The following is a 25,119-nucleotide window of genomic DNA, read 5'->3' as shown; positions in this document are numbered from 1 at the left end:
TTCTTGTTCTACTGGTTCAAATAAAAAATTTTGAGTACAGTTCAATAGAAGGAAAAAGGAAAAATTTTGAGCCCAGGTATTTAGACCCAACAATTAAGTGTAATCTACTGTCACGATACAAAATTCTTTGGTTTTCTCAACTCATTTGAATATGGTATACAATGATGATACTAAACAGTACACAATGATCTATAAACCATGAAGAATAAGGAACAAATAATCCACCCCAACAATCCAGCCTTCAACTTGAGCAATATCACCGCGATTTTAGTTTAGCATGCCCTGTTGATCCTAGATGCTTGTGTAATTGATTCCTGTGGGGAGAAGCAGATAGTTAGATATGAACAAGAGGAAATATAAACTCATTAATCAAAATAATGATTGATGACTGAGCCTGCATCACAGACCTGGAATCGAATTCTTCCCCACATGTATCACACAAGTTGCTAGAAGATTTCGATTTTCCCTGAATTCAAATGAAACTGTGTTACAACACATAATTCCAAATCTTGGTTTCATTCACAACCACATCACAAGGCAACTAGTATAAGGATCTTAAAAGATTCACTTGAAACAGGAGGAGTAGATAACTGTGGAAATGGAGTTGTAAATTCTCAAAAATAATCGAAGAGTGATACGAAAAAGAGATTGACATCAAACTAGACAGGAATATCTTATTTGAGTACCTTTTGTTTCCTTCCTTTGGGTGCATCTTTGGTTGTATCTTTTGATTTGTTGTTTTTGTCTTTCTTTGTGGTAGTTTTCTTGTTTGTATCTTGGCTGGGAACTTTTTCACTGTTTCCTGAAACATCATCTCCTTTGTGATCATTTGCAGTTTCTGCTGGAGACTGGGATGACAGCCCCTGGCAATCTGAGCTATCATTTTTTGCACTATTTACCTCGACGCCAGTATCAACTTCATTCACATGAGATCCTACATCTCCTCCTCTTGCTTCTTCTTCTTGTTCTTCTTCTTTTTGTGGTCTCCTGTTTCTTTGTTTCTTGCCACCCCTATTTCTCCTAGTACTTCTAAGATTATTATATTCCATGAAGTCCATTTCATCATTACTAGCTTCGTTCTTTGCTGAAGTTTGACGACTACGGCCTGGAACTGCATTCTTCCTACTTTTGCGGCCAGATATCATAGCTTCAAGTACACTAGCTTCATCATCATCTAATTCAAGTTCATCAGCCACCCCCTTTATATCACTGGCACTTTGATAATTAATGGTTTCATCTTCATCGCTACTCTGAACCTCATCATCCTCGAGCTCATCTTCTTGAATTCGTGTACTACCTTCTAAATGTTCTGCTAACTCATTCACACCATCATCAGCAGATAAATCAGTTGTTCTATCAGCATCAGCTACATTTAGTTCCTCACTTTCCCCATCCTCCACCACCTCATTGTATTCATCATCTTCCTCATCAAAAGCTTCTCTCAAAGCTGCCACCTTCTCCTTATGCTTCTTGGACTGCTCATGATTTTTCCACTGTTTCTCGCTCTTGAACTTCTTCGAACACACAACACAGTATAATTCATTCTCATCTGCCTTCTTTTTCTCGTCCTCATCCGATTCCTCCTCAATTCCATCATCTTCTAACTCCTCTGCTTTCGTCCACTCAGGCTCTACGTAATTTCTTGCTCTCTCAGCCTTCTCTCTCTCCAGCTCCTTCTTTCTCTTGCGTTCCTCTTCCTTTTTCTTCTCCATTTCCTCGTTCCTCTTCATCTGCATGTCAATCACTCTCTTATCTCTCTTTTTCACAAACTCTGCTAATCCTCTAACAGTCTCATTGTATTCCCTTCGCGCCTTTTTCCTCAGCTTCTTGTTCTCATCCTCCATCACCCTCCTCGACTTTCTATTAGGTCCCGCCATCACATCATACTGATCTGCCCAACAAAAGTCCATCACAGTAACGTATCCTAACCAATAGCTATAAAATGCAGTCACCTGAGCATAAGGACTCTCCAAATTTCCCATTAGAGGAGCTTCTTTTGGCAAATCTGTACCTAACTTCCTCGCGAAATTTAAATCGTGTTGGAAGATTTTCTCGAAAAGATCACCATACACCTTGTAAAATCCCTTCCCTTTATCTGAATATCCAGAATACACTGAATTTGAAAAGAAGGAGAACAGGTCGGGGACAGAACCAGAGTTAGACGAATTCCCTGGACCGGAATTAGAGAAGAGTATCTGAGAACGGTGTGAATCGTACCAAGCACGCTCCCGTGCGTCCGACAAAACTTCATAGGCATTCACAAGCTCCTGGAATGCAGCTGTTGCTTCGGATTCCGGCACGCCAGATCGAACCAGCTTGTCAGGGTGGCGTTGCAGCGCGAGCTTTCTGTAAGCGGACCTGATCTCATCGGCGGTGCATTCACGGCTCACACCGAGGACCTCGTATAGGCACCTTTTCTCCGACGACGACGCCATAATCGCCGGGAAGAAAGATTAGGTTTCTTTCCTCTTGTTTGGGGATTTTTAGGGTTTTTCAATGGGAAAAATAGGAGGTTAGTCACTTAGGAGCTGTTTGGCTGGAAATGGTAATGGTGCCGTGTTTAGAACGGACTCTAAAACATGGTATATATATTAGGCAAACGAAAAAATCCATTAATGAGTAATGTAGCAAAAATAAGTTCAATTGAGAGGCATGAGTTTTTGTTCAGTGACTCTTAATGGAGCAATCATATTTGCAAAATTACAAAATCAAATTCGATTAAGATAATAATTTAAAAATTGATCCGAAAATAATTTTTTTGTGCAACCTAGTGTATATTCATAGAATATGGAGCTTTATTATAAAATCAAATTCGATTAGAATCAGGATTAGGAAATCTATATATAATATAAAGCTGAATAAAATCACGCTGATGTGGCATGCTTCATTGATCAGTATACTACTTTATTTTAATTTTCAGAATTTTAATTTTTTTTTCTCTCATTTTCTGTTCAATAACCTTTAAAAACAATTATTCACTTTCCTTATTATTAGCCTTTAGTACATTTAACTCTTCCTTCCAAAAGGAAATATGTAACATCTAAATACATAGTAGTGTAATTAATGTGCATTATTTTCCAGCAATCCACGTATTGTCAGTTTTTTTTTAAATTCTTAATCACATGTAATCAATTAGACAATTCATTTCCCTATTTATTCATACCTTCTTAGACATTTTCCTTGGAGTTTCATGTAAGTATTTTTTTCATATCTTCTTATACCTTTTTGGAGGGTTTCATGTAGTTTTTCTCTCTCTCTTTCATCTTCTTCCTATTATTTTATCCATCCATGATCTTTATTTTTGATGTATATATGTTAGCATCCTTTTAAACAGGATAATTATTATGAAGCTTTTTATATGAAGAGCAAAAAAGGTAAGCTTAGAGTTTATTTTATCCATTCTTGATTAATTTTTAACGTATGTATATATGTTAAGGATATTACCATGAAGCTTTTTGATATAATATGGTAATATCCTTATTATTCTTAAGCTTTTTAACGTATGCATATATGGTAATTTTTAACTTATTATTATTTTATTATTATCAATGTTATTTAATTTTTTAAAAGATTTATTTTTGTTTTAGGAAGTTAAGTTCTAATTCTATTCAATATGTCTCTCTCTAAATCTAAATCTGTATAGTATAATATTAAGATTTATAAATTGTAATTACGTAATAATTAGTTCTCCGTGAATAAAGAAAATGTGATTGTCGTTTAAATTTCTTATTGTAGATCACATAGATATATGATGTTACTAAGAATACGAAGTTACTGACTTTTCGTTATTGATTGGAATTATTACTCATCTAACTGGTTCATTGTAAATTAAAATTTTCTTCCATGGTCAATTTACTCTTTTCACTGCAAATTATATGAAAATGTAATATTATCAGCAACAACATATTTAGAAAGAAAAGATTTATCAACTAAGCAAGATAACTTCATTAAGTGTGATTTTCTTTTTGCAAATCAGTAAATACACTCATGGTCATCTCTTTTTGTATTTTATTTTTTATGAAACACAAAAGTGAAAAAATAATATGAGAGATGGAGCAATATCGTGGTGGACGACTAAGAATTCTATTTTGAAATTGCTTACGAAAATATTTGTGAAAATTTCTTATTTACTTGTATTCATTTATGCATTGAAGCAATAAATGGATACTAGGTTGTTATAATTATAGAGAAAAATAATAATTAAACAAGCAACTATATAAAATTAAGTAAATTTGAAATTTTATTTGATACAACTAAAAATAAAATGTCCATTTATTCTTTTTTGTTTATATCACAAAAACTTACAAAAAGTATATTTTTTTAATATTGGACATTCACCTTTTCTATGTTTGCGGGATGAAATATTCATGACCTTCTAAAATAGAAAAAAATTATAAAAAATAAAAATGAGAAAAGTTATGTATGTGAATATGTATATACTCGGAAAATTTTATAGTTATAATTCAAATAATAAGTGCATGAGAGATAACTCATCAAATATTTAAAAGATAAAACAAAAGTTACCAAGATTATGTAAAAATAGAAATTAAAGGAAATAATGGTTTGTAAATTTGTAGAAATAAAAAAAACAATTGTAATGATAAATTTTGCTAAATAAAGTAAAATTTTATCAGAAATATTTAATCCGCGCGTAGCGCGGTCAAATTCACTAGTTTATTTATAAATGTGAATCAAACAGATATTAAATACCAACTCCTAAATAACTTAAGTTAAACTCTTGGTTTAATTTAATTCCTACTTAAATATACTAAAATATTGAAATTAATTATTTTATATTAAAAAAAGAATAGAATAGCTAATTTCACGCCAGATTATTGGATCCAAAAAACCATACAATACCTTATTTAATCATATGCCTATTGTCGAGTACTGAGTATAAGTAGTATGTATTTGTAAAATAATATAACTCCTTGGTTATTCTATATTTTACTTTACTTTTTACAACAATTATGAAAAGATTGGAATCTAAATTAAAAATTTTACCAAAATTATTTTAAAACGTTATTTGAAAAGAATTTAAACATAATAATTTAAAAACATCCTTCATATAAAATTATGCTTCAATAAAATGTAATGTCTAGGTGGAAAACATGATAATAAATCATGAAGGGGTACGTTATGAATGATTTTCGATGAGCAAACGCATACTGCAATTAATTACCTAAACATAAAGCGTGTACAAATAATACTAAGTGATGAGAGAATTAAGTTAAAAAAGGTATTGGTGGAAAAAATAAGTTGAATAGGATTAGCTAAGGTAAGAGCTATAAAGATCTGTCGTGTGAATACGTAAAATGTATTTAAGATGTGACGAAAAAATATTGATAAGGTAAACATATATAAAAGAAAAATAACGAAAATATTTTAATAGACTCTTGAATGAGGAGAGAGACGTGAATATTGTGATGGAAGAGTTATAGCAATCTGAGAGTCGTGAAATTTTGGCTATGGTAGGTTCATAGTGGGAGTGTCAATAGTGCACCTATTGTTTGCGGATGACATAATATTAATTAGTGATACAAATTGAAGTTAACAATATAATGAAAGCTTTAAAATATATCCTAGAATCTAAAAGTTTAAGTTAAGTTGGACTAAAATAGAGTATTTAAAATGTAAATTTAGTAACATAACAAAGAAAATAAAAGTAGAAGTGAAGATCGACACACAAGTTATACCAAAAAAAGAAAGTTTCAAGTATGTTGACTCTATAATCCAAGGTAATTTTTTTCAAAACAAATCGAATATCAATTAACACTTAATATATTTAATATGTCTAGCATTATTTTATTTATTTATTTATTGTTAAATGACTTTTTTTTGTTTTAGTCTTGACAATGTGAAGTTTCTAAAGAGATATTTTGGAAATGTTTGGAGTTTAGAGATGTATGTATGGCTTCTATTAAAATCATCAATGACATGTATTATAGAGCTACGGCTCAGATAAAAATAATCCGGTATTTCAAATACTTTTCGAATATGATATATTACATAAAAATTCAACACCTAATCGTCTTTTAATAGATGCAACACATTCAAAAAAACTTAGTAATTTATATAATTTGCATGTGATATAGTATTAATTGGTGAAATATACAATGAAATTAATGATCATAGATTTAAAGTTTGAAAACATACCCTAATTTTTTACTTTTTTTTAAAAAAAAATGAGATAAAGCTAGACTAAATAAACTACTTGAAATACAAATTTAATAATGTGACACATTTTGTAAAGGTGGAAGTAAAAAATCAGCACAATTTCAAATATATTAGATGTCAATTAGCAGTTCATGCATACCCTTCTCATGACATTATTTATTATTAATTAATTTTGAAAATAGATTTAATGATATTTTATAATCTTAACAACATAGTTTTAGTCACAAAAACCCATAGGATATTTCAAATAAAACACATCATTATTATGTAAGGCCAAAAATTATTTTATTTATATTAATTTATATGATATTTTTTATTTTTAAAAATTAAATAATTTAAATTAAATTAAAAATTTATATATAAATCTTTAATTTTTTTAACATAAAATTTATATATTTATATTCGTAAAAAAATATTATAAATTAACAATTCAAAATATTTAAAAGATATATAATCGTAAACTTACACGCAAGGTACTTGCTCCGTCCATCATCTTCGTCATCTCAAAGCTGCCATTTTCTCATTTTCCTTATGCTTCTTGGACTGCTCGTGATTTCTCCATTGTTTCTCACTCTTGAACTTCTTCCCACACACCATACAGTACAATTCCTCCTCTTCGTCCTCCTCCTCCTCCGACTCCTCTTCGACGCCTCCATCTTGTAATTCCTCTGTTCTCGTCCACTCAGGCTCTACGTAGTTTCTTGCTCTCTCAGCCTTCTCTCTTTCCAATTCCTCCATTCTCTTGCGTCCTTCTTCATTTTTCTTCTCAAGTTCTTCATTCCTCTTAATCTGCATCTCAATCACTCTCTTATCTCTCCTTCTAACAAACTCCGCTAATCCTCTAACAGTCACATTGTAATCCCTTTTCGCCTTTTTCCTCAGCTTCTTGTTCATATCTTCCATCATCCGTCTGGAGTTTCTGTCCGATGCCAAAGTCGATTTGTACACATCTGACTGACAAAAATCATTCACAGTAGCGAATCCTAACCAATAGTTATAGAATGCTGTAACCTGAGCATAAGGACTCTGCATATTTCCCATAATAGGAGCTTCTTCCGGCAAATTTGTACCTAACTTCCTAGCCAAATTCAACTCACGGTGGTAGATTTTCTCGAAGAGATCACCGTACACCTTGTAGAATCCTTTCCTCTCATCGTAATATCCAGAATACACTGAATTTGAAAAGAAGGAGGACAGATCGGGAACGGAACCGGAGTAATTAGACGAACTCTTTGGATCGGAATTGGAGAAGAGTATCTGATAGGCAGAGCGCTGCGAATCGTACGAAGCACGCTCCTGCGCGTCTGAGAGAACGTCGTAAGCGTTCACAAGCTCCTGAAATATAGCGGTTGCTTCAAATTCCGGCACGCCGGATCGGACGAGTTTGTCAGGATGGCGTTGCAGTGCGAGCTTCCTGAAAGCCGACCTGATCTCGTCGGCGGTGCAGTCGCAGTTCACGCCGAGGACCTCGTAGAAGCATCTTTTCTCCGATGACAATGCCGTTATCCCCGGGAAAGAAAGAGAAGTAGGTTTAGGTTGGTCTGTTAGGGGCTGTTTGGCTGCAAACGGCAATGGTACCTTGTTGAGAACAGACTCCAACAGCCATGACCAAAACATGGTTGTATAGTTTATAAACGAAAAAATCCAATACCCAAAAAAAAGAAAATAAAATAAAGAGGCAAGAGGTATTACTCGATAAATTTAATGGAGCAATCGTATTTATAACACTACAAAATAAAATTTGATTAGGATTAGGATTAAGAAATTTAGTACAAACCAAATTGGATTAGAATCACAATTAAGAAATTTATTCCAATATAATATAAATTATTATCAAATATGAATCAAATAAACACCAAATATCAACTCCTAAATAACTTTGATTAAACTCTTGATTTAATTTATCTCCTATTCAAAATATACTAAAATAATAAAATTAATTATTTCATATTTTAAAGAACAGAATAGCTAATTTAATAATAAATGACTATTCGATACCGAATACCAAACAATACCTTATCGTCTAGTACTTGGTATGAGTAGTATTTACTGATAAAATAATATAACTCCTCGATTATTCGATTTGGATAAAAATAAGCTCAACGAAATTATTTGAAAAGAACTCAACATAAATTATTTGAAAACATCCCATAATAGTATAAAGTTTTGCTTCAAATCAAATATTTCGAGAAAATAAAATGTATTGTAGGTTGGAAAACAAAATAAAAATAGTAAAGGGGTATGCCATATGTGATAAACGATTTTCGATTGATATACACATACATTATAATGGAACTAATTACCTAAATATAAATCTATTCAAATAATATAAAAAGTAAAGAGAAAAATGGTTTGGCGGGAAAAAAATTTGTATATGCTCATCGTGGAGAGAAATAAGAATTTGTGACATAAATTCTATCAATACATTCGTGACGAGAAAAAGAAATATTAATAAAATAGATATACATAAAACAAAAATAATAAACATACTTTCACGAGTGAAACTTAAGGAGGCAATTTCAAATCAATGAACCAAAAGTCATTGCAAGAATTTTGGAGCATAATGGGATAAGAAAAGACTTCTACATGGTTGGTGTTCATCACTTCAAAAGGACATGATAAAATTTCTAAAGAGATTCGGGGAGATGTTTGCAATCTAAAATGTACTTGTGTCTCACATTATGATCATTAATGATATGTATGATGATGCCGAGTTTTAAGTAATTAAAAATATATGGAGTGACTCGTAATAATATTTAGTTATGATGGGATCATACTTGAGATCATCCTTCACCTGTTTTCATTTATATTAGTGATAGATACATTAACGTGACATACTAAAGGAGATGTGGCATAGTGCATATTGTTTGCAGACGGCTTGTATTAATTAACCATACAAATACAAGTTAATAATATAATGGAGTTTGAAAACATACCTTAGAATCTAGAGATTTTAAGTTAAGTAGGACTAAAATAAAGTATTTAAAATGCAAGTTCAGTAACATTAACACATAAAATAAAGGTAGAAATGAAGGTAAAAAATTTCAAACAGACTAAGTATCACACTTCATATATTTAATTTGTGTGACATAATTTTATTTTTCATTTATTTTTATAAAATGACATTTCTTATGTGTTATTATGTTAATAAAGTTGCATTCTACGTTCGAGGGTCCATTGGAATTTGATTTCTTTCTTAAATTAATTAAATTTAAATCCAAAAATAATAAATTTCTAAATTTAAAAGCAATTTAAGTATAAAACTTTCATTATTATTTACTATATAAAAGAGGTTGAATAAGCAAACAACATTTCATCAACATGATTGCTTGCTTATTTAGATTTTAAATAAAATTGAGATTACGTCTATTAATTTGCAATTTTATTTGCTTATACATATTTACGTAGCAAAAAATACTGTGGCTACTTGAATATTGTCCATTTACATTCCAGGATCGATGAATATTTGCAATTTCTTCCATTTGTTAATTTTAGAATTTGTATGGCTTTCAAATTCTAATTTATATTATTATTTTATCACAATATTTATATTAATTGATATAATTGTATGTTTTATTAAAATAATTTGAAATAAGTAATTAATGTTGAGGGTAAAATATGACAAGAAAAAATGAAAAACTTTGATATGCTAACTGTGTAATTTTAAAAAATACTCCATTAATTAAGAAAAATTGTTTTTTGATTATTTCATCTTCTATCTTACATAGAATAATATATAATTTTTATAGTTTATACATATATTAATCATGTATATTTTTAAATTTACAGTATAAAAAAAACACATACTAAATAAGTACTATTTAAAACATAGAAAATACGCCTATGATTTAAATTTTAACTTTTGATTTAATTATCCAAAATTCTATCATAGTTTATTGTTATTAACTAAGAAAACATTTGCTTATTATTTCTCAAATTCTTATATTCATAAATCCTCTTTGATTGCTAGTGTTAAGTTGTTCCGTTGATATTATTAGTAGAAAATAAAGAAATGTTATTGTGTTTTAAAAAATAAAAAATATCACGAATAAAATTATAAATGTCAAATAAGGAAAAATTGTATAAAATAGAAAATTATTAATTAAAATTAAATGTTATAATCACAATTTCATTTAATACTAATTCGTAGCAAACATTTTGTCATTCGCCTCTCTCCCGAATATCTCGCTCGCCATTCTCTCTCGCATCTCTTACTTTATACAAACACAAATATATAAATTATGTTTATGCTTGTATAAAGCGAGAGAAAACTGTATTTACAAATACAAATGCATATCTTTTTTTCGCCACTCTCTCACTCACCTCACTTTATATAGCACAAATATATAAATTGTGTTTATATTTGTATAAAGCAAAAGAAGACTGCATATACAAATATATATACATATCTTTTCGTCATATACACTTATAATTATACAATACAAATTTTCACCTGCCCATTTTCTTTTGCCTTTTTCTTTGTTTGTTTTATACAAACACATATTATACAAAAAAAAATACTTTCTTATTTGTACACAAATTTCAAATATATACTTATACAATTGATCATTTTATACAAGTGTACCAAAATATACATATTAATAGCCATAAACAAAATGTAAAATTTACTATGAAGCGCATGCAAACTATAACTATAACATATAAGTATGATTTTTATTTGCTAAAACTAATTTTTTTTACTTTTCTAATAAGAGCAACCTTCACATATAGTAAACACAAAATTCATAGTTGTATGCTATAGTAAAGTTTGCATAATTGTGTTACATAGCAAACATATATATGTATAATTTGCTAAACATACACAAAGAAACCAATTGTATAATTTGCTATACATATACAAAAGAAAGCAGTTGTATACAAATCAATTGTATAATTTGTGCATGTATAAAAAGAGAAAGAGAGAAAAATAAAAGAAAATTGGGCAGGAGAATATTTGTATTGTATAATTATAAGTATATAGGACGAAGAATATATTTATTTGCAAGTGTATATACAATTTTCTCTCGCTTCATTTCTGTTTGTATAAGCGATAGAGGCGAGAATGACGAGCGAGATTTGGAAGAGTAGCGAGAGGGGAATGAAAATATATGTATATATACAATTTTTTCTCGTTTTATACAAACAAAAACACATTTTATACACTTGTGTTTGTATAAAAGTAAGAGGGAGCGAGCGAGTGATGGAGCGAGAGAAGGAGAGTGGCAAACGAGAGTTTGAGGAAGAGAGGTGACTTGTAAACAATTTGCTACATGACACAATTAAATCAAAGTATGATTATAACATTTTATTTGATTTATTAATTTTTCATTATATATACAATTTTTCCTTCTAATAATAATGATTGGGCCCGTGCTGAGCACATGCCTCCCCTTTTCTAGTATTTATAAAAAAAAAAAAAACTTCCACGGTATAAATATTACAACCTATTTATTTATTTAAGATGATAAATAAATCTATAAACATTTAAATTTTGTATAACTAAATAAAAATAAATATTACAACCTATTTATTTAAGATTGATAAATAAATATACAAACATAATTTTTTTTAAAAACTCAATAAATATATTTAAGATCTGAAATATAAAAAATTCCTTTACGTTTTTTCTCTTAAATTTCGTATGAAGCTAAATCGGGCAGGTACTTTAATAACTTGACCCATTCGTAGCGGAAAACAGACGACGCCGTATTACATCAGCTTTAAAACATTTCGGGGCAGCGACTTGGATCCTTACTGTGTCTCAGCTAACATTTCAAGCGACTGTAAACCCTAGCGTAAATTTGTCGATCTGCGAAGAGGATAAGCCGGAGGAGGAAGGTGCCGATCAGATCGAATCGGATCAACAATGGCCATGGCTGCGTTGAGGCGTGAGGGAAGGCGTTTCGCCACACCTCTGATTTCTCCCAATCCTGCCACTGTTTTTCGTTCTTCAATCATTCCTTCTGAGTTAGTTTTCTTCCAATCCTACACTTTTATCATGGTTTTTTTTTGTTGTATGTGTCGAATCTGTTGTCAGTAATGACTCGCATTGCTTCTTTGTAGCTATCTCGTTAAGTCAATCTGGCTCTGTCGTTTTTGTTGTGATTAGATGTGGAATGTATGTTAGTGATTCGTAGAGTTGATCCCAGATAATTTAGGACTGAGGGGAAATGAATTGATTGATTGCTCTATTTTTTGTTTTGTTTTGTTGTAATGGTGGTGCCTGCGCTCGTTTTGCCGTGGAATTTGAACCTTGGTTCCCCAAGGTTGCCATGTCGACTCTTCAATCGCTGGGCCACCACTAGATGGCAATTGCTTTGTTTTGTACAGGAGCACATTTATCAATGATGCAGCCTCTAGCAATTTAGGGTTGAAATCACCTCATGAGTTTTGGACAACAATTTTTATCTCTCTATGAGGTTTATTATTCAGTTGGTGAAGTAATTTGGTTTGAGGAATTAGTAACATTCGTCTTCTTATCTTTGACAAGGGGGAGTTTCTCCTTTTCTCTTCAGTTAAGGGAGGTAGCTTGCTTTTTATTCAATCTAATAGCAGGACAAACGCTAAAAGGTTGTTTCTGCTTCTCCTTTTCTTCCCAAAGTGGTCTGCAGTTCTAAATCCTAAGAATTGATGGTTTATGTTGTTAAAGCTTGTATGAAATCCACTGGATTTCGATTTGTTGGTGAAATGGTTATATATATATATATTTTCAGATTTAAGAAAATATTACTAGTTATTTGGGCAGAAAGTAATAGGTTGCTTTAAATGTTGACCCTATATAGATTTGTAATTGACATGATCTGAGCTTGGAGAGTGATTTTGGATCTTGGAAGAAGTACAGAGTTCAGAGGTTTTTGAAACAGAAGTTGTAGCTAGAACAGTTGTAGAAATAGATGTAGCTCAACTAATATCTATAAATTGTGATTTCTTTTGAATGGATTATGGGGGTTGCTGCACTGACATGAAATTTGTTCCATGGGCCTGTATGTTCAACAGGAGATTGATGATCTCCCTATCTGCATTTATAATAGGCTCATGCTCATCATCTTGGCTTATATTATATATTAGTATCCATTAGCCTGTCTTGTTTTTCAAAAAAATCATGTTCTATTTTGTAGTGTTTCTACCTTTTTAATGACCTACCTTTATATGCAGGGAACCAGTCTTGTCAGGAGTTCGATGTATTTCAACTCAAGTTGGTAAGAGTTAGCCGTAATCATTTGATGCACCCCATTTTCCTTTGCCTCTCCTATATTCTCGTGATCTTCTCTACCAATTTTCTTGTTGCTACATTAAGTGTTCACATTGAGCATTCCCTTGGGCAGTCAGAAACCGGATGAAGAGTGTCAAAAATATTCAGAAGATTACGAAGGCTATGAAGATGGTTGCTGCTTCAAAGCTCAGAGCTATTCAAACTAGAGCTGAAAATTCACGCGGCCTGTGGCAGCCATTTACTGCCCTTCTTGGTGACACTCCTAGTAAGTTCATGATTAAATTGTTTGGATCTAACCAAATTCTTGAATCTGTTAGTGAGAGAAAATGGTGGAAGGATAGGGATGGATTATATTATGAGAATGCTATTCCCAGAATATTTTGAGTTGACATACTTGATAAATGTGGGAAAATGATTAAATGAAATTGTTTGCCTCTCTCTGTCTCTTGATTTTCAGTCCAATGTCAATGTTTTATGTATTTGATGCAACAACTGAATAATTATCTTGTGGAAATGTATGTCGTTGATGAGACTTTGTGAGATACCTTTAGTTGCATTGGAGTTTGTAATTTGATGCAGTCAACTTTAAGCAGTCAATTAGATTTCAATATATGGCTGGTAACATCTGTAATGATTGCTTCAGGTATTGATGTCAAGAAGAATGTTATTGTTACCATTTCCGCAGACAAAGGTCTTTGTGGTGGAATCAATTCTACATCTGTCAAGATAAGCAGGGTTATGCATAAGTTGAATTCTGGTATAATGCTAGATTGTTTAATATTAAGTATATCTATTCTTTGAGGAATTAGTTCATTATTGCTTTATTTTTGTAATTGCTAGGTCCTGATAAGGAAAATAAGTATGTTGTCTTGGGGGAAAAGGCAAAGGCTCAGCTGGTGCGAGATTCGAAAAAGGACATTGAACTGGTCATGACTGAGTTGCAGAAAAATCCTCTTAACTACACACAGGTTATGATGCCTTAAATCTTCTTTTTTACTACTTTGTTTGAAGCACACCCACTATTTTTTTTAATTGTTGCCAACTATTTGCTGAAGTTGATGCTGCTGTAGGCTCACTCTCTGGTACATGGATTTTTTTATTGCCTTAGCGTAGCCTTGTCGCTGGTGGGACATGGGTGATGGTACTTTGTGCATGATATTGAAAATACAGGCAAATAAGCTAGAGACTGGATGTACATTTATCGGAGCTTACACACAAACATTGCATGTACCTGTATCGGATACTTATACACCGCCCTTTTTTAGGATACTTGCACACACCTTAACTTAACCAGATCATTAGCCGAGTCCATGTAGTATAGGCTCACATTTTTTTTTTGTTAGATCTGTTCATGAATCTGTGATATAATTTATGTATTGCATTTTGTTACAGAAATAGTAGATATTTGAAAGCTGTCTCACTCTTCTTTATTTTTGTTTCCAGAATGTCAACTTTGGCAGATTTACATTTTTGTTAGCTTTACTCTTGTAAAAACAAACTTGCCTTTGCTTAAAAAAAACATGTGCAAAAAAGCAAACAGTTTGATTGCATTGTTGCAACTTTATATTTCTGTGTATTAATTGAAAATCTAATAGTGGCTGCAATACTTGTGCACTGAAAAAATATAGCAATAACTATTTATATTGATTTCTATAACCTTTTACTTCTACTGATTTATGCCATTCCTCTTGTAGGTTTCTGTGATGGCAGATGACATCTTGAAGAATGTTGAATTTGATGCACTGAGGATTGTGTATAATAAATTCCAGTCAGTTGTCTCATTTTTGCCAACAGTGTCCACTGTACTATCTCCTGAGGTGCCTAAACTGAAAGATTTTGTTGTTCACTATGTTTCTTTCTATTGTGAGTGTCTGTTTCTTGGAACAAGTCCTTTGTGGTTTGATGTAGGTTGTGGAGAGGGAAGCTGAATCTGGTGGAAAGCTTGGAGATTTGGATTTATATGAAATTGAAGGTGCTGAGACAAAGGGTGAAGTTCTTCAGAACCTAACTGAATTTCAATTCTCATGCGTAAGTTTTGCCTTCTTAGTGTTAGAATCCTCTAATAAGCTTGTTGTTTGATCTTCAGACTTCTAAGTAGTACTGATTTGGTAGTGGGAGAATGAAATCAGTCTTCAGATAATTATATTGACTGCTAATAAAATGATTTCTTTCAAGGTGATGAATATGATGTTCTAAAATTGGGTAAATGGCAATCTGTCTTTTCCAGATGATGTACAATGCAGTTCTAGAGAACGCTACTAGTGAGCAAGGAGCAAGAATGTCTGCCATGGATAGTTCCAGCAGAAATGCTGGTGACATGCTTGATCGTCTCACTCTTACTTACAACAGGTCTTACTTTTCACACTGTCCCTATCACACACACATTTGCGCTGCCAAGCTAACATAGATGCATACTTTGTTCACCTCAGATGATTGTTTAATTATGAGGATAACTTATATCAGCTCTTTGTTGTCTGTCATTTAACTAGTCTTCTTCTAATTTTTCTGTGAACCAGAACCCGTCAAGCATCTATCACCACAGAGCTGATTGAGATCATATCAGGAGCATCAGCACTGGAGGGTTAATTGGACATGCTACTCTGCTTTTATTTGACGGAGACAATAAATGATGTGTAGGTTTTCTTAGCACCCTGTGGTGACCAATTATCAGTTTTGATTATGAATAATTACCAGGTTAACTTTATTTCTGGGAAAAAAATTTGTTTCTCTGTTGCAAAATCGTCAGAAATGCCATTTGAGCTGTTCTCTTTCGTTCTTTGTTGTACCGGGCTTGAATGGCCGTAACTTGTTCAAGAATATTTTCTTGAAAAGCTCTTTGCCTTTATATTCATGTTTTTTGGCTTGTAAGTTGAAATGTAGGCCCTTCCGTCAAGTTTCTTCCCTATGTGAGATATTCTGGTCCACTGTATGGACGTTGTTAGTGTTTCTAAATCTAACCTGGTTCTATCAGCCTAAAAAATTGGCTATGGAACATTCACAACCATGACAGTTCAACGATATAAACATGTGTAGTTTATATTGGTACACTTGCAAAGGTACCTTATTTCTTCAGAATGGAAATGCATTTAGGTGATTGTTATCTCCTGAAAGATGCTTAAGTTGGTGTTACTCATCCAATATGGATGGAGTCTGTACCCTAAATTTCTCATCTCGAATGCTGCCTTGGAATTTATCATGGGCAATATTTTTGTATTCCATTGTTCAAAATTTTGCAAATATTAGAAGAATATTAATGCTCAGTTACTGCCGAAATACAAGTGCATCAGTTTAGTTTAGGTTTTCTTTTCAGCTCAACAGCAGTGATGATGAGCTCTTGCCATTATTTTGTTACGACAAACCATGCTACAATCTATTGTTGCAAAATCTTTGATAAGGATCTAGAGATTACATTTTATCTGCTGCAGATAACTATGTTATATTATCTTTTCTGCTACACAATTGTCGCAGAAGTGTTTCATTGTCAATGTTGCCTTCATTGTATTGTTAGTGTAGGTAAATGTGTGTTTTTGGCTTTCCTATCCCTATTCATGAACAAAAAAACTGCTTTCTTTATAGTCTATTTAAGTGTAAATAGTACTATAATTTGTTAGTTACTTAGGTTTAGTCTTGGTGATCTATTTAAAATATCAGCTGTATACCAATGATCTCTTAGTACAGGAAAAAGCAACCAAGATATTTCTTGAAAGCTAGTGTCAAACTCAATTAAGAGGAGTGAACATAACCCTTTGATAATTTTATCTGTCAAAATTATGTTGTCAAATTCTTATTTGTTTCTTGTATCAATGGTACAATAAGTTTTGGAAACATTTTTGATGCAAGATGGAATTATCTCTACTAACTCTTTGTCAATTAGCAAAAAGAAGTGAATGGTAATGGTCCCTTTTGTCTTGCTAGGTTCGTTACAGCCCATGAGAGGAATGCCTAGTTACTAGCTACACCCCCACTACGTAACATGTCTTTAACTTCACCTTTATAGGCCCTTTTTTTTTTTGATTCTTTGTGTGTTTTGGTAGGAAAGTAAAACACGTTTTACATGTTATTTTCTATATATTTTTCGAGTGTTTGGTAAGTAAATAGAAAGTAACGTGAGTATTTAAGTCGTATAGGTTAATGGTATGAGTTTTTAAAAATTGTCAATGTAATATAACGTGTTATAACTAGCTCCAATCCCTTGTAAATAATATATCTCTCTCTAAAAATGCCACCAATCAAATTACCTCACGATTCAAATACAAATACCAAATCATTAAATTCAGTAGTGGCTGTGGGTTTACTTGTTACTCTCATTATTTTTTTTTCCCTTTTAAGATAAAGTCAGTTTCTCATGATAACCACTAATGCTCCATGTGAATCATATTCTTTTAAAGGTTTAAGGACTTTACAAAATTTTTATTCGCTATTTGATATTTATATTAAAATCGAATTTATTTAATTTATGACAGATCTAAATAAAGACCATGGTTCCAACTAAGTTGACATCTCAACTCCACCCTCACCCCTCAACAAACCCCCAAAAATAAAATAAATAGATCAAATAACTATAATAATATACACAAATAAATAAAAGTTAGCCGTTAGATATTTTGAAATACACATGATATAAAAGTATTCCAATCACATGGTTCTCATGACCTTTTAGATATGTATCTATATATTCCTATGTTGAACTTTAAATAGTTTAAGAGCCTGTTTGGCTCAGCTTAAAAGCTGGTCAAACTGACTTAAAAGCTGATTTTTGACTTATTTAGCTGTTTGGCAATACTCAAAATAACTTATTTTAAGTTTAAAAAAACTTATTTTAAGTCAAAAGTTAAAAGCTGGGGTAGGGGTGCTTTTTTTTTTTAGCTTATAAGCTGTTTTAAGTTGACCACATTTTTCCCTTTTTGCCCTTAATATTTTTATACAATCTCCAAATTACCCACATAACTCTAACATCTCTTTCTTCCATTTTTCCCTTTTCACGTTTGGCATAGCTGCTGAACTTCTTCCTGTTCTTCCAATTTGAAGTGAAGATAAATCTTGAATTAAGTTTTTTCGATTATTTTTTTTATTAGCTTTCTTCCTTTTCTCTCGAATGATGGCGATAATATGTTGAAAAATCGAAATCAGCTGAAAAAATTCTCGATCTATGCCGATAATGTTTTTTGATTTGCTTCATTTACTTACTTTTGACGTGTGGTTAGTCATACATATTACTATTACTAATGAATGAAAATAAAATAAATCTTAAATCTTTCAAGTGATCTATTCAAATTATATATTATTAAAATGTAAAATAAGTTGCACATATAACTTAAATAAAAATTTATATTCCTCTTATAAATAATTTGTGATAATAAAGAAATATGTGAATGATAGACAATTATTATTACCTATGGATGAAACTAAAATAAATCTTAAATCGTTCTTTGATCTATTCAAATTATATATCTTTAAAATCTATAATAAGTTTATATTTCTCTTATAAATAATTTGTGATGAGAAAGAAATATGTGAATGATAGCAAAATATAATTATTTATGGCTGTAAATATAAATTAATTAACTTTTATTATGTTAACAGCTTTTAAGGGTATTTCAGACATTTTGATTTAAAAAACTGTTTATCAGCACTTATTTGCCAAACACATCAGCAACTTTTTTTTTAACTTCAGTACTTTTATCCAAACGCATAACTGCTTATTTTAAAAATAAATTTCAGCACTTTCAAAAGTACTTTTTTAAAGCTGCTTTTATTAAGCCCATCCAAACGGGCCCTAAAAATAGGATATTAAATGAAAATATAGATGGATAGACCTGGTCTTTCGGATTGACAATTGCAAGAATGTGACATTGCATTTACATTATTTCATCTTCAAATAGTTGAACAAGTTTTGTTTTCAATTATTGACATTGGTTGAAAAATACATAAAACTCGAAACTTGAATCGAAGTCATTTTTCTAAGCTATTTACTGCTATATTTTAAGGGCATTATAATTTATTATAATTGAAAATGTAACGCGGATAAATAAATTCACAGTGGTATGGTAGGTGAACCAAAGTTGTATTATATTTTACATCCTAGTAAATTTGATAAAAGTAATCTTCCAATTAATTACATAATCTTCCAATTAATTATCATCCATCTCCATTTGGCTATAAAAATAAAAGACCACTTTCCTTATGTTTTGAAGGAAAAAACAAGAGACTTTTGTTATAAAAACTAAAAAAAATTAACATATTTTTTGTCCAATTGGAAAATTTTCTTTACTGTAAAAACCTGCGCCTTTCTGTGTAGATAATGGGGCAAAATGAGAGGAGGACCCAAATCTCCAACAAATGCCCCAGCACATGCCTGCTCTAATCTTGTGTGACCCTTTTCTCACCAACCTCTGAAAAAGAGTGAGCTTTTTTCTCTATCTTCAATACCCCGAAATCATTTTTCAAGATTACAGTCCCTTACTTTATAGTGGTGGCTGAGTTCGGTGAAGTTTTCTGGTGAAATTGGTTAGTTTTTTATTGGTGGGGTTTGGACTTCACATGCGTCTTTGAAATGGGTTGTCTTTAGATTCTTTTGCTTTTTTTTTTTTTAATTGGGAAAAATTGATTCTTTTTTATTGATGCGTCGTGCGCTGCAGAAAGGGTGTTTTTGCGTATGTTTTTTCAGGGATTGAGGTTGTTGCTCGTGGTTATTGAATATGGCTTGTGATTGTTCGTAAAGTTTACAGGTTTGACAAGTTGTATTTGGTGTTTCTGGATATTGCCGCTCTCAGAAAAATTGAATAGTTTTGGATATTGATTGTTTGATTAAAGAGTAATCTTTCCTCATTTGGTGATTTTTCGCTTTTTCTTTCCCATTTGCATTAGGGTTCTTGGCTATAGCTTCTCAAGAACAGAACTTTTTTTCCTTTCTACAGAACCTAGATAAGTTTTTCTTTGTTTCACTTGGAGAAATTGAGGCAATCCTAGCTTTTCTTCACACCCTTTTGAATCAAAGCAAAGAGGTTTAGTGTTAACTTCCTGTTCATTGTGATTTCTCTGGCACTTATCTTGTCTTAGCATTGGAGTAGTTTTTGCCTTTGCCGAAGATGATTCTAACAGGTAGATTCCGGCTGTAGAGCTAGGTTAGTATAGCTGCTGTGAGGATTGCAGTGAACATGGATATTTGGGTTGTGGCTGCAGCTGCTGGTGCTGGTTATGTAGCCCAGCATTGGAAGAACCTCTTAAGAAGCCGGCATGATTTGTTAGAATCATCTCCTGGGAGTCCTAGTTTTGTAAGAAATGATTCATTAACGCGTATGCATCAAGTCTTGGATAAGAATTGTTCCTCTCCTGTGGAGACACCGAGAAAGAAACTAGATGAGTGTGCTGCAGAAAGATTGGCTTTCCATGATCCAGAAGTGGCTTGCTCCAGCAGTTTGGCTGATGAAAGATTAGGGATGTTGTGTGATTCTGATAATTTTCATTTGAACTCTGGGCTGCCGTGTGGTAAAGAACTTCAAGGAGATCAGGGTGGAAGCATATGTGGTAACATCAATGAACTGGGATATGAGTCATCACTTCCCCCATCTACTGCTGAATTGACGTTTTCTTATGGTACTTCAAGGAAAAAGAGCAACCTTAGGAGTAGACGAAAAATTGGGCATCTTATAAAGCCTCTGAATTCTCTTGAAAGTTGTCTCATGGCTCAATTATACAAGGAACATGGTGATATTGAAGACCATATTTTCAGTTCAAACTCTTCAACATGGACTCCAACTGCGAGGCCTTTTGTAGTTACTGACGGGAGCAAAATTATAAGCAGGGCTAGTTCTAATTCTATTAATGCCCCAAGAAGTGCTGGACATCAAAAGCAGCAGGATAATTTTTCACAAATGAATACTGTATCGGGAGTCCCTCAACTACCTAGTGTTGGATCCATGGAGCTCCTCAGGAAAGGCAAGGTGAAGGATCAGTCCGGCAGATTTAGTGATTCCATTGGAATGAACAATGAGAGACAAAGCAGTTTACAAGGTACTTTTTTCTGTTTGGAGTCTGATTTTGTCATGGTTTCCTTGGTAAAATATAATGAAATAGATACATATTATATTCCAATATTTTGAACACTGGAATAGGAGCATTCTAGGAAGTGTTCAAAAACTGTAGGGGATGTAGCTCCAGATAGTTCCATCAGGATATTATTCTAGCGCAAACCTGTGCAAGTGATAGTTAACTAAACTCTCACATAATGGAACTCATGACTGATTCATCCCTTTACCTGCAACAGTTGATGGAACAAAAATAATTTGTACATTTTTTACCTTAGTGTCATGTCTGTTTCTTTCTTTTGAACTTCTACTTGATACTAAGACTTTACAAACTCTCTACTGTCCAAGGCATTCCTGCTAATGGCACAATGAGTGAATACTACTTGTTTACTATTATTCTAAGTTTCTTTTCTTTTTGGAAAGAAATACTAACATCTCCTATAATCCCATCATTTTATGTTTCTCTTGAATCAGGATCATCTCATCGTGTGCTTCTTTTCTGTCTTGGAATATCTGTGGGTATGATATCCTCTTTCTGGAAAAATAGAAAGGAAATGGATAAGTTAAATGAGATGCTGAGACAGTCGGAGAATTTGGTTCAAGATCTACACGAGGAACTTGAAATGAAAGAATTATTAACTGTGAAAGAGCTTGCCACTGAAGATTGTGGGTCACAAGATGCACATAATGATTCATCCAACAATGGAGCTTTACAGGCGCCTTCCCCTAAAGGAGAGATGGATAAGTCGTCAACAAATTACGATGAAGACTGTCATAGCCAGAGAACGGAGGAAGAATCTAGGAGTAAAATTGAAGCAGAGCTTGAAGCTGAATTGGAGAGGTTAGAATTAACTATGAACTCGTCTAAATTGGAGGGGAGACTAGCAGAGCTACACGAGGTAATAATAATTTCTGATTCATTCATATCTATGCTTCTTCTTTTTTTTTTTTCCCGTGAAGCAACTCTAATATGCAATACATTTGCTTACTTGGATACTCCATTCTTGAAAATACAAGTCTTATCAGAGAAGTTAACTTAGGCACTATATGCACTTAAGCATTTTGGTCCAAGATCTACCAGTTGGTTGACTTTGACAGCTTATGAACTTATGTTATTTAAGGAACCCTAGAGCTTATGGTTGGTAAAAGATAAGCTTGATTAGTGTTTTATGGGTATACAGTGCTTGAATTTTCTCTCACTTCCGTTATGTTTTTCGATCGGCTTTGATATGCGTTTCCTTGAGCAGTGGGTTTACCGGGAATACCTCTCTACCTCCCAAGATACGGGTATGGTCGCTATATTCTACCCTCCCCAAACCCCACTTTTGGAGTCACCCTGGGTATGTTGTTATTGTTGTATAGTGCTTGAATTTTCTATTATAGTTGGCATTGGAAGTAGGAGCTGAAGGACAATGGAAAAAGAATCGTATGCTAGAATTTAGAGTTCGGATATTGAAACTATTTCATAAGGTTAAATCAAGCATCCAAGGGTGTGGCCTAGTGGAAAATGAAGTGGGAAGAGAACCATGGCCTCAAGTTAAAGCCGAACAGAGGCAAAAGACACTAGGCGGTTCCTTCCCAACTGCCTAACTTTGGTGGGATAGAAATCCTGTACCTGTGTTGGTGAAAAGTAACAAGTATTGGTGGAATATCTACGAAGCACGTTACAAACACTACAATGAAAAGTATGCCTCAATCCTAAGTTGGGTTTGCTATATGAATCCTTACTATCCATTTCGCTCCATTTTGATGCTTAACAAACCCTAAAGTCGTTTAAACTTGTGTGTTATGCAAGATTGATACTTCCATCAGTTTTTGCTATTAGAAATAACTATTCAGGGGGATATCTGTTGCTTATTGATCTCTGGTGGGTATATTGCATATTGTTGCTGAGCTCTTTAGTCTCTAATGCTTCTGTTAGTAGGACGTGTACCTTATAGTTTTAGTCATATGATCAGAACTAATGTCTTAATTGAACTTTATAAAAAAAATTGTTGTTCTCTTAGCCATTATATCCTGGTGCTTTCTTCAAGTCCTCCCAATTTTTTCCTCTCGCAGCTCTCTTGATCTGGATAGTATAGGAGGTAGACAACTTTGTTTCAGCTTATACTATGTCAGGAGGGCTCTTCTTTAGAAAAGTTGAGAAAATTGTACGTCATGATGTTTCTGGCGAATAGGTTTCTGTGCTTCAATTTGCTTGCTTTGTCGGTTAGCTTTGTGATCTAGTGTGCAATTTGGGCGTACCTTGTGTTTGCAGCTTTACATTCTTTCTTTGTGTTGGAGATCTTCTTAATGTTTTCAAACCAGTTTTTTGTTGAATTTTTTGTCGGTCTATTATCAGTTATAACTTTTCCAAGAATCAACAATCTCAATCTTCATCAAGTTGCTCTTTTCCTTGATCCTCTAATGAGGAAGTTTTGATGTCTTTACTAGGAAGACCATTAGGTTATGCTTTGTAGGATCAGTATCATCCATATTTGTTTTCTAGAAGGAATCAACGTTTTTGTTTGAAGAATTCACAGGAGAGACTTGGAAGTTATGACTGGTGCAACTCTTTTACATCCACTAGGAAATGAAAATGAATCTCATTGCTGTACAACTTAAGCTACACATGTATAAGTCATCTGCTATATTTAAGAAGCTTTAACAAGTGTTCAATCTTTCGCAGCTTGATCCAGATTTTGTGACAGATCTAGCTAAGGGGGAGTTAAGAACTGAACTCTTTAATAGACAAGCCGGAGGTCAACCTTATGCAGATCAGGATGGTAGCGGGACCTCAACTCCTCATCCTGCTAATTATGCCGTCTCACCTAGAGAGCTGACTTTGCGGCTGCACAAAGTCCTCCAAACACAATTAGAAGACCGGGTCAAGGAGCTTGAGATAGCACTTCAGAACAGTGAAAGGAAAGTTCGTTATATGGAAGCAGAACTTGTAAGTTCATGGAGGGACTCCTCAAACAGTGAAGGGGGTTCTTCTTCCACCCATGGTAGTCCTGTAACTAAAGTTGAACAACGTACAGCAGACCAGCCAATGACAATCAATTTACGCGGGGATGCTTTAGATGCATATAACGAGGCTTATAACGTGTTCACAAGGTTAAATTCAGAGAAGGAGGATGTTGCTGTTGCATCAGGAGTTATGGACATCAACCATCAAGAGAACTCGCGTTCACGTGAGCATAACTTTGACTGGATTGAAAATGATAGGATGAATGATGAAAGTGATGATGAGATGGAAAAGTTGTTAATTAGGCATATAGTGGAGAAAGCAAAGAAAGGTTCTCCAGCAGTTTTAAATGTGCAGAGAGCATTGTTCTCCCTTGATGATAATGAACATTGATACATTCACAACATATGGAATAGTGAAATCAGATTAAAGATTTTGCAGTTAGTTGACTGCTTTTCATGAACACAACTTATGTGCCAGTTTGCCTGTGTTCTCACAGAAGATGCCTTCTTCTGACCCCCAAAGTCCCTGCCCCCGCCGACTCCCTTGTCATCATGTCACCAACTTCCTTGACCTTCCGGCATTGGGTCGGTGTCAGCCCCCTGCCCATAAGAAAATGGATATACAATATCTAAATGAAAAATGAAAAACAGATATGATTTGAAAAAGGAGTTCAAAGGAAAAAAAAAAAGATAGGATTTATTAACATTAAAAATAGGATAAATCATCTATATACACACCTTTTCTTATGTTAT

General features: G+C 32.9%; 4 protein-coding genes across 4 annotated transcripts; 2 read left to right on the top strand and 2 right to left on the bottom strand.

The window, feature by feature from the left end:
* Nucleotides 1-15: 15 nt before the first annotated feature.
* Nucleotides 16-2,686, bottom strand: LOC107014515 (DNAJ protein JJJ1 homolog). Its single transcript, XM_015214445.2, has 3 exons — nucleotides 687-2,686; nucleotides 408-466; nucleotides 16-314 (listed from the first exon to the last, which is right to left on the bottom strand). The coding sequence occupies exons 1-3, from the start codon at nucleotides 2,433-2,435 to the stop codon at nucleotides 257-259; spliced, it is 1,866 nt and encodes a 621-aa protein (XP_015069931.1). The 5' UTR covers nucleotides 2,436-2,686; the 3' UTR covers nucleotides 16-256.
* A 3,896-nt stretch (nucleotides 2,687-6,582) lies between these two features.
* On the bottom strand, nucleotides 6,583-7,833 carry LOC107013919 (DNAJ protein JJJ1 homolog). Its single transcript, XM_015213796.2, has one exon. It carries the CDS (start codon nucleotides 7,792-7,794, stop codon nucleotides 6,676-6,678), a length of 1,119 nt encoding a protein of 372 aa, XP_015069282.1. The 5' UTR covers nucleotides 7,795-7,833; the 3' UTR covers nucleotides 6,583-6,675.
* Nucleotides 7,834-11,882: 4,049 nt separating this feature from the next.
* On the top strand, nucleotides 11,883-16,283 carry LOC107014786 (ATP synthase subunit gamma, mitochondrial). Its single transcript, XM_015214870.2, has 9 exons — nucleotides 11,883-12,144; nucleotides 13,333-13,376; nucleotides 13,503-13,655; nucleotides 14,034-14,147; nucleotides 14,231-14,358; nucleotides 15,085-15,207; nucleotides 15,299-15,418; nucleotides 15,618-15,739; nucleotides 15,907-16,283. Exons 1-9 carry the CDS (start codon nucleotides 12,044-12,046, stop codon nucleotides 15,974-15,976), a joined length of 975 nt encoding a protein of 324 aa, XP_015070356.1. The 5' UTR covers nucleotides 11,883-12,043; the 3' UTR covers nucleotides 15,977-16,283.
* Nucleotides 16,284-19,693: 3,410 nt separating this feature from the next.
* On the top strand, nucleotides 19,694-24,832 carry LOC107015068. The gene is made up of 3 exons (XM_015215234.2): nucleotides 19,694-21,403; nucleotides 21,892-22,316; nucleotides 24,086-24,832. The coding sequence occupies exons 1-3, from the start codon at nucleotides 20,548-20,550 to the stop codon at nucleotides 24,755-24,757; spliced, it is 1,953 nt and encodes a 650-aa protein (XP_015070720.1). The 5' UTR covers nucleotides 19,694-20,547; the 3' UTR covers nucleotides 24,758-24,832.
* Nucleotides 24,833-25,119: the final 287 nt, after the last annotated feature.

Source organism: Solanum pennellii, chromosome 3 (genome assembly GCF_001406875.1).
Source record: "Solanum pennellii chromosome 3, SPENNV200".
NCBI classification, from domain to species: domain Eukaryota; kingdom Viridiplantae; phylum Streptophyta; class Magnoliopsida; order Solanales; family Solanaceae; genus Solanum; species Solanum pennellii.
This window is presented reverse-complemented; position numbering and strand designations above follow the sequence as displayed.

Excerpts from the sequence above, each read along its gene's own strand:
- LOC107014515 (XM_015214445.2), bottom strand. The coding sequence starts at position 2,435 with ATGGCGTCGTCGTCGGAGAAAAGGTGCCTATACGAGGTCCTCGGTGTG. Across the intron at positions 467-686 it reads CCAAAGGAAGGAAACAAAAG|GGAAAATCGAAATCTTCTAG; the intron begins GTACTCAAATAA and ends ATTTGAATTCAG. Across the intron at positions 315-407 it reads GGGGAAGAATTCGATTCCAG|GAATCAATTACACAAGCATC; the intron begins GTCTGTGATGCA and ends TTCTCCCCACAG.
- LOC107013919 (XM_015213796.2), bottom strand. The coding sequence starts at position 7,794 with ATGTTTTGGTCATGGCTGTTGGAGTCTGTTCTCAACAAGGTACCATTG.
- LOC107014786 (XM_015214870.2), top strand. The coding sequence starts at position 12,044 with ATGGCCATGGCTGCGTTGAGGCGTGAGGGAAGGCGTTTCGCCACACCT. Across the intron at positions 14,148-14,230 it reads TATGCATAAGTTGAATTCTG|GTCCTGATAAGGAAAATAAG; the intron begins GTATAATGCTAG and ends TGTAATTGCTAG. Across the intron at positions 15,419-15,617 it reads CTGAATTTCAATTCTCATGC|ATGATGTACAATGCAGTTCT; the intron begins GTAAGTTTTGCC and ends TGTCTTTTCCAG.
- LOC107015068 (XM_015215234.2), top strand. The coding sequence starts at position 20,548 with ATGGATATTTGGGTTGTGGCTGCAGCTGCTGGTGCTGGTTATGTAGCC. Across the intron at positions 21,404-21,891 it reads GAGACAAAGCAGTTTACAAG|GATCATCTCATCGTGTGCTT; the intron begins GTACTTTTTTCT and ends CTCTTGAATCAG. Across the intron at positions 22,317-24,085 it reads GACTAGCAGAGCTACACGAG|CTTGATCCAGATTTTGTGAC; the intron begins GTAATAATAATT and ends AATCTTTCGCAG.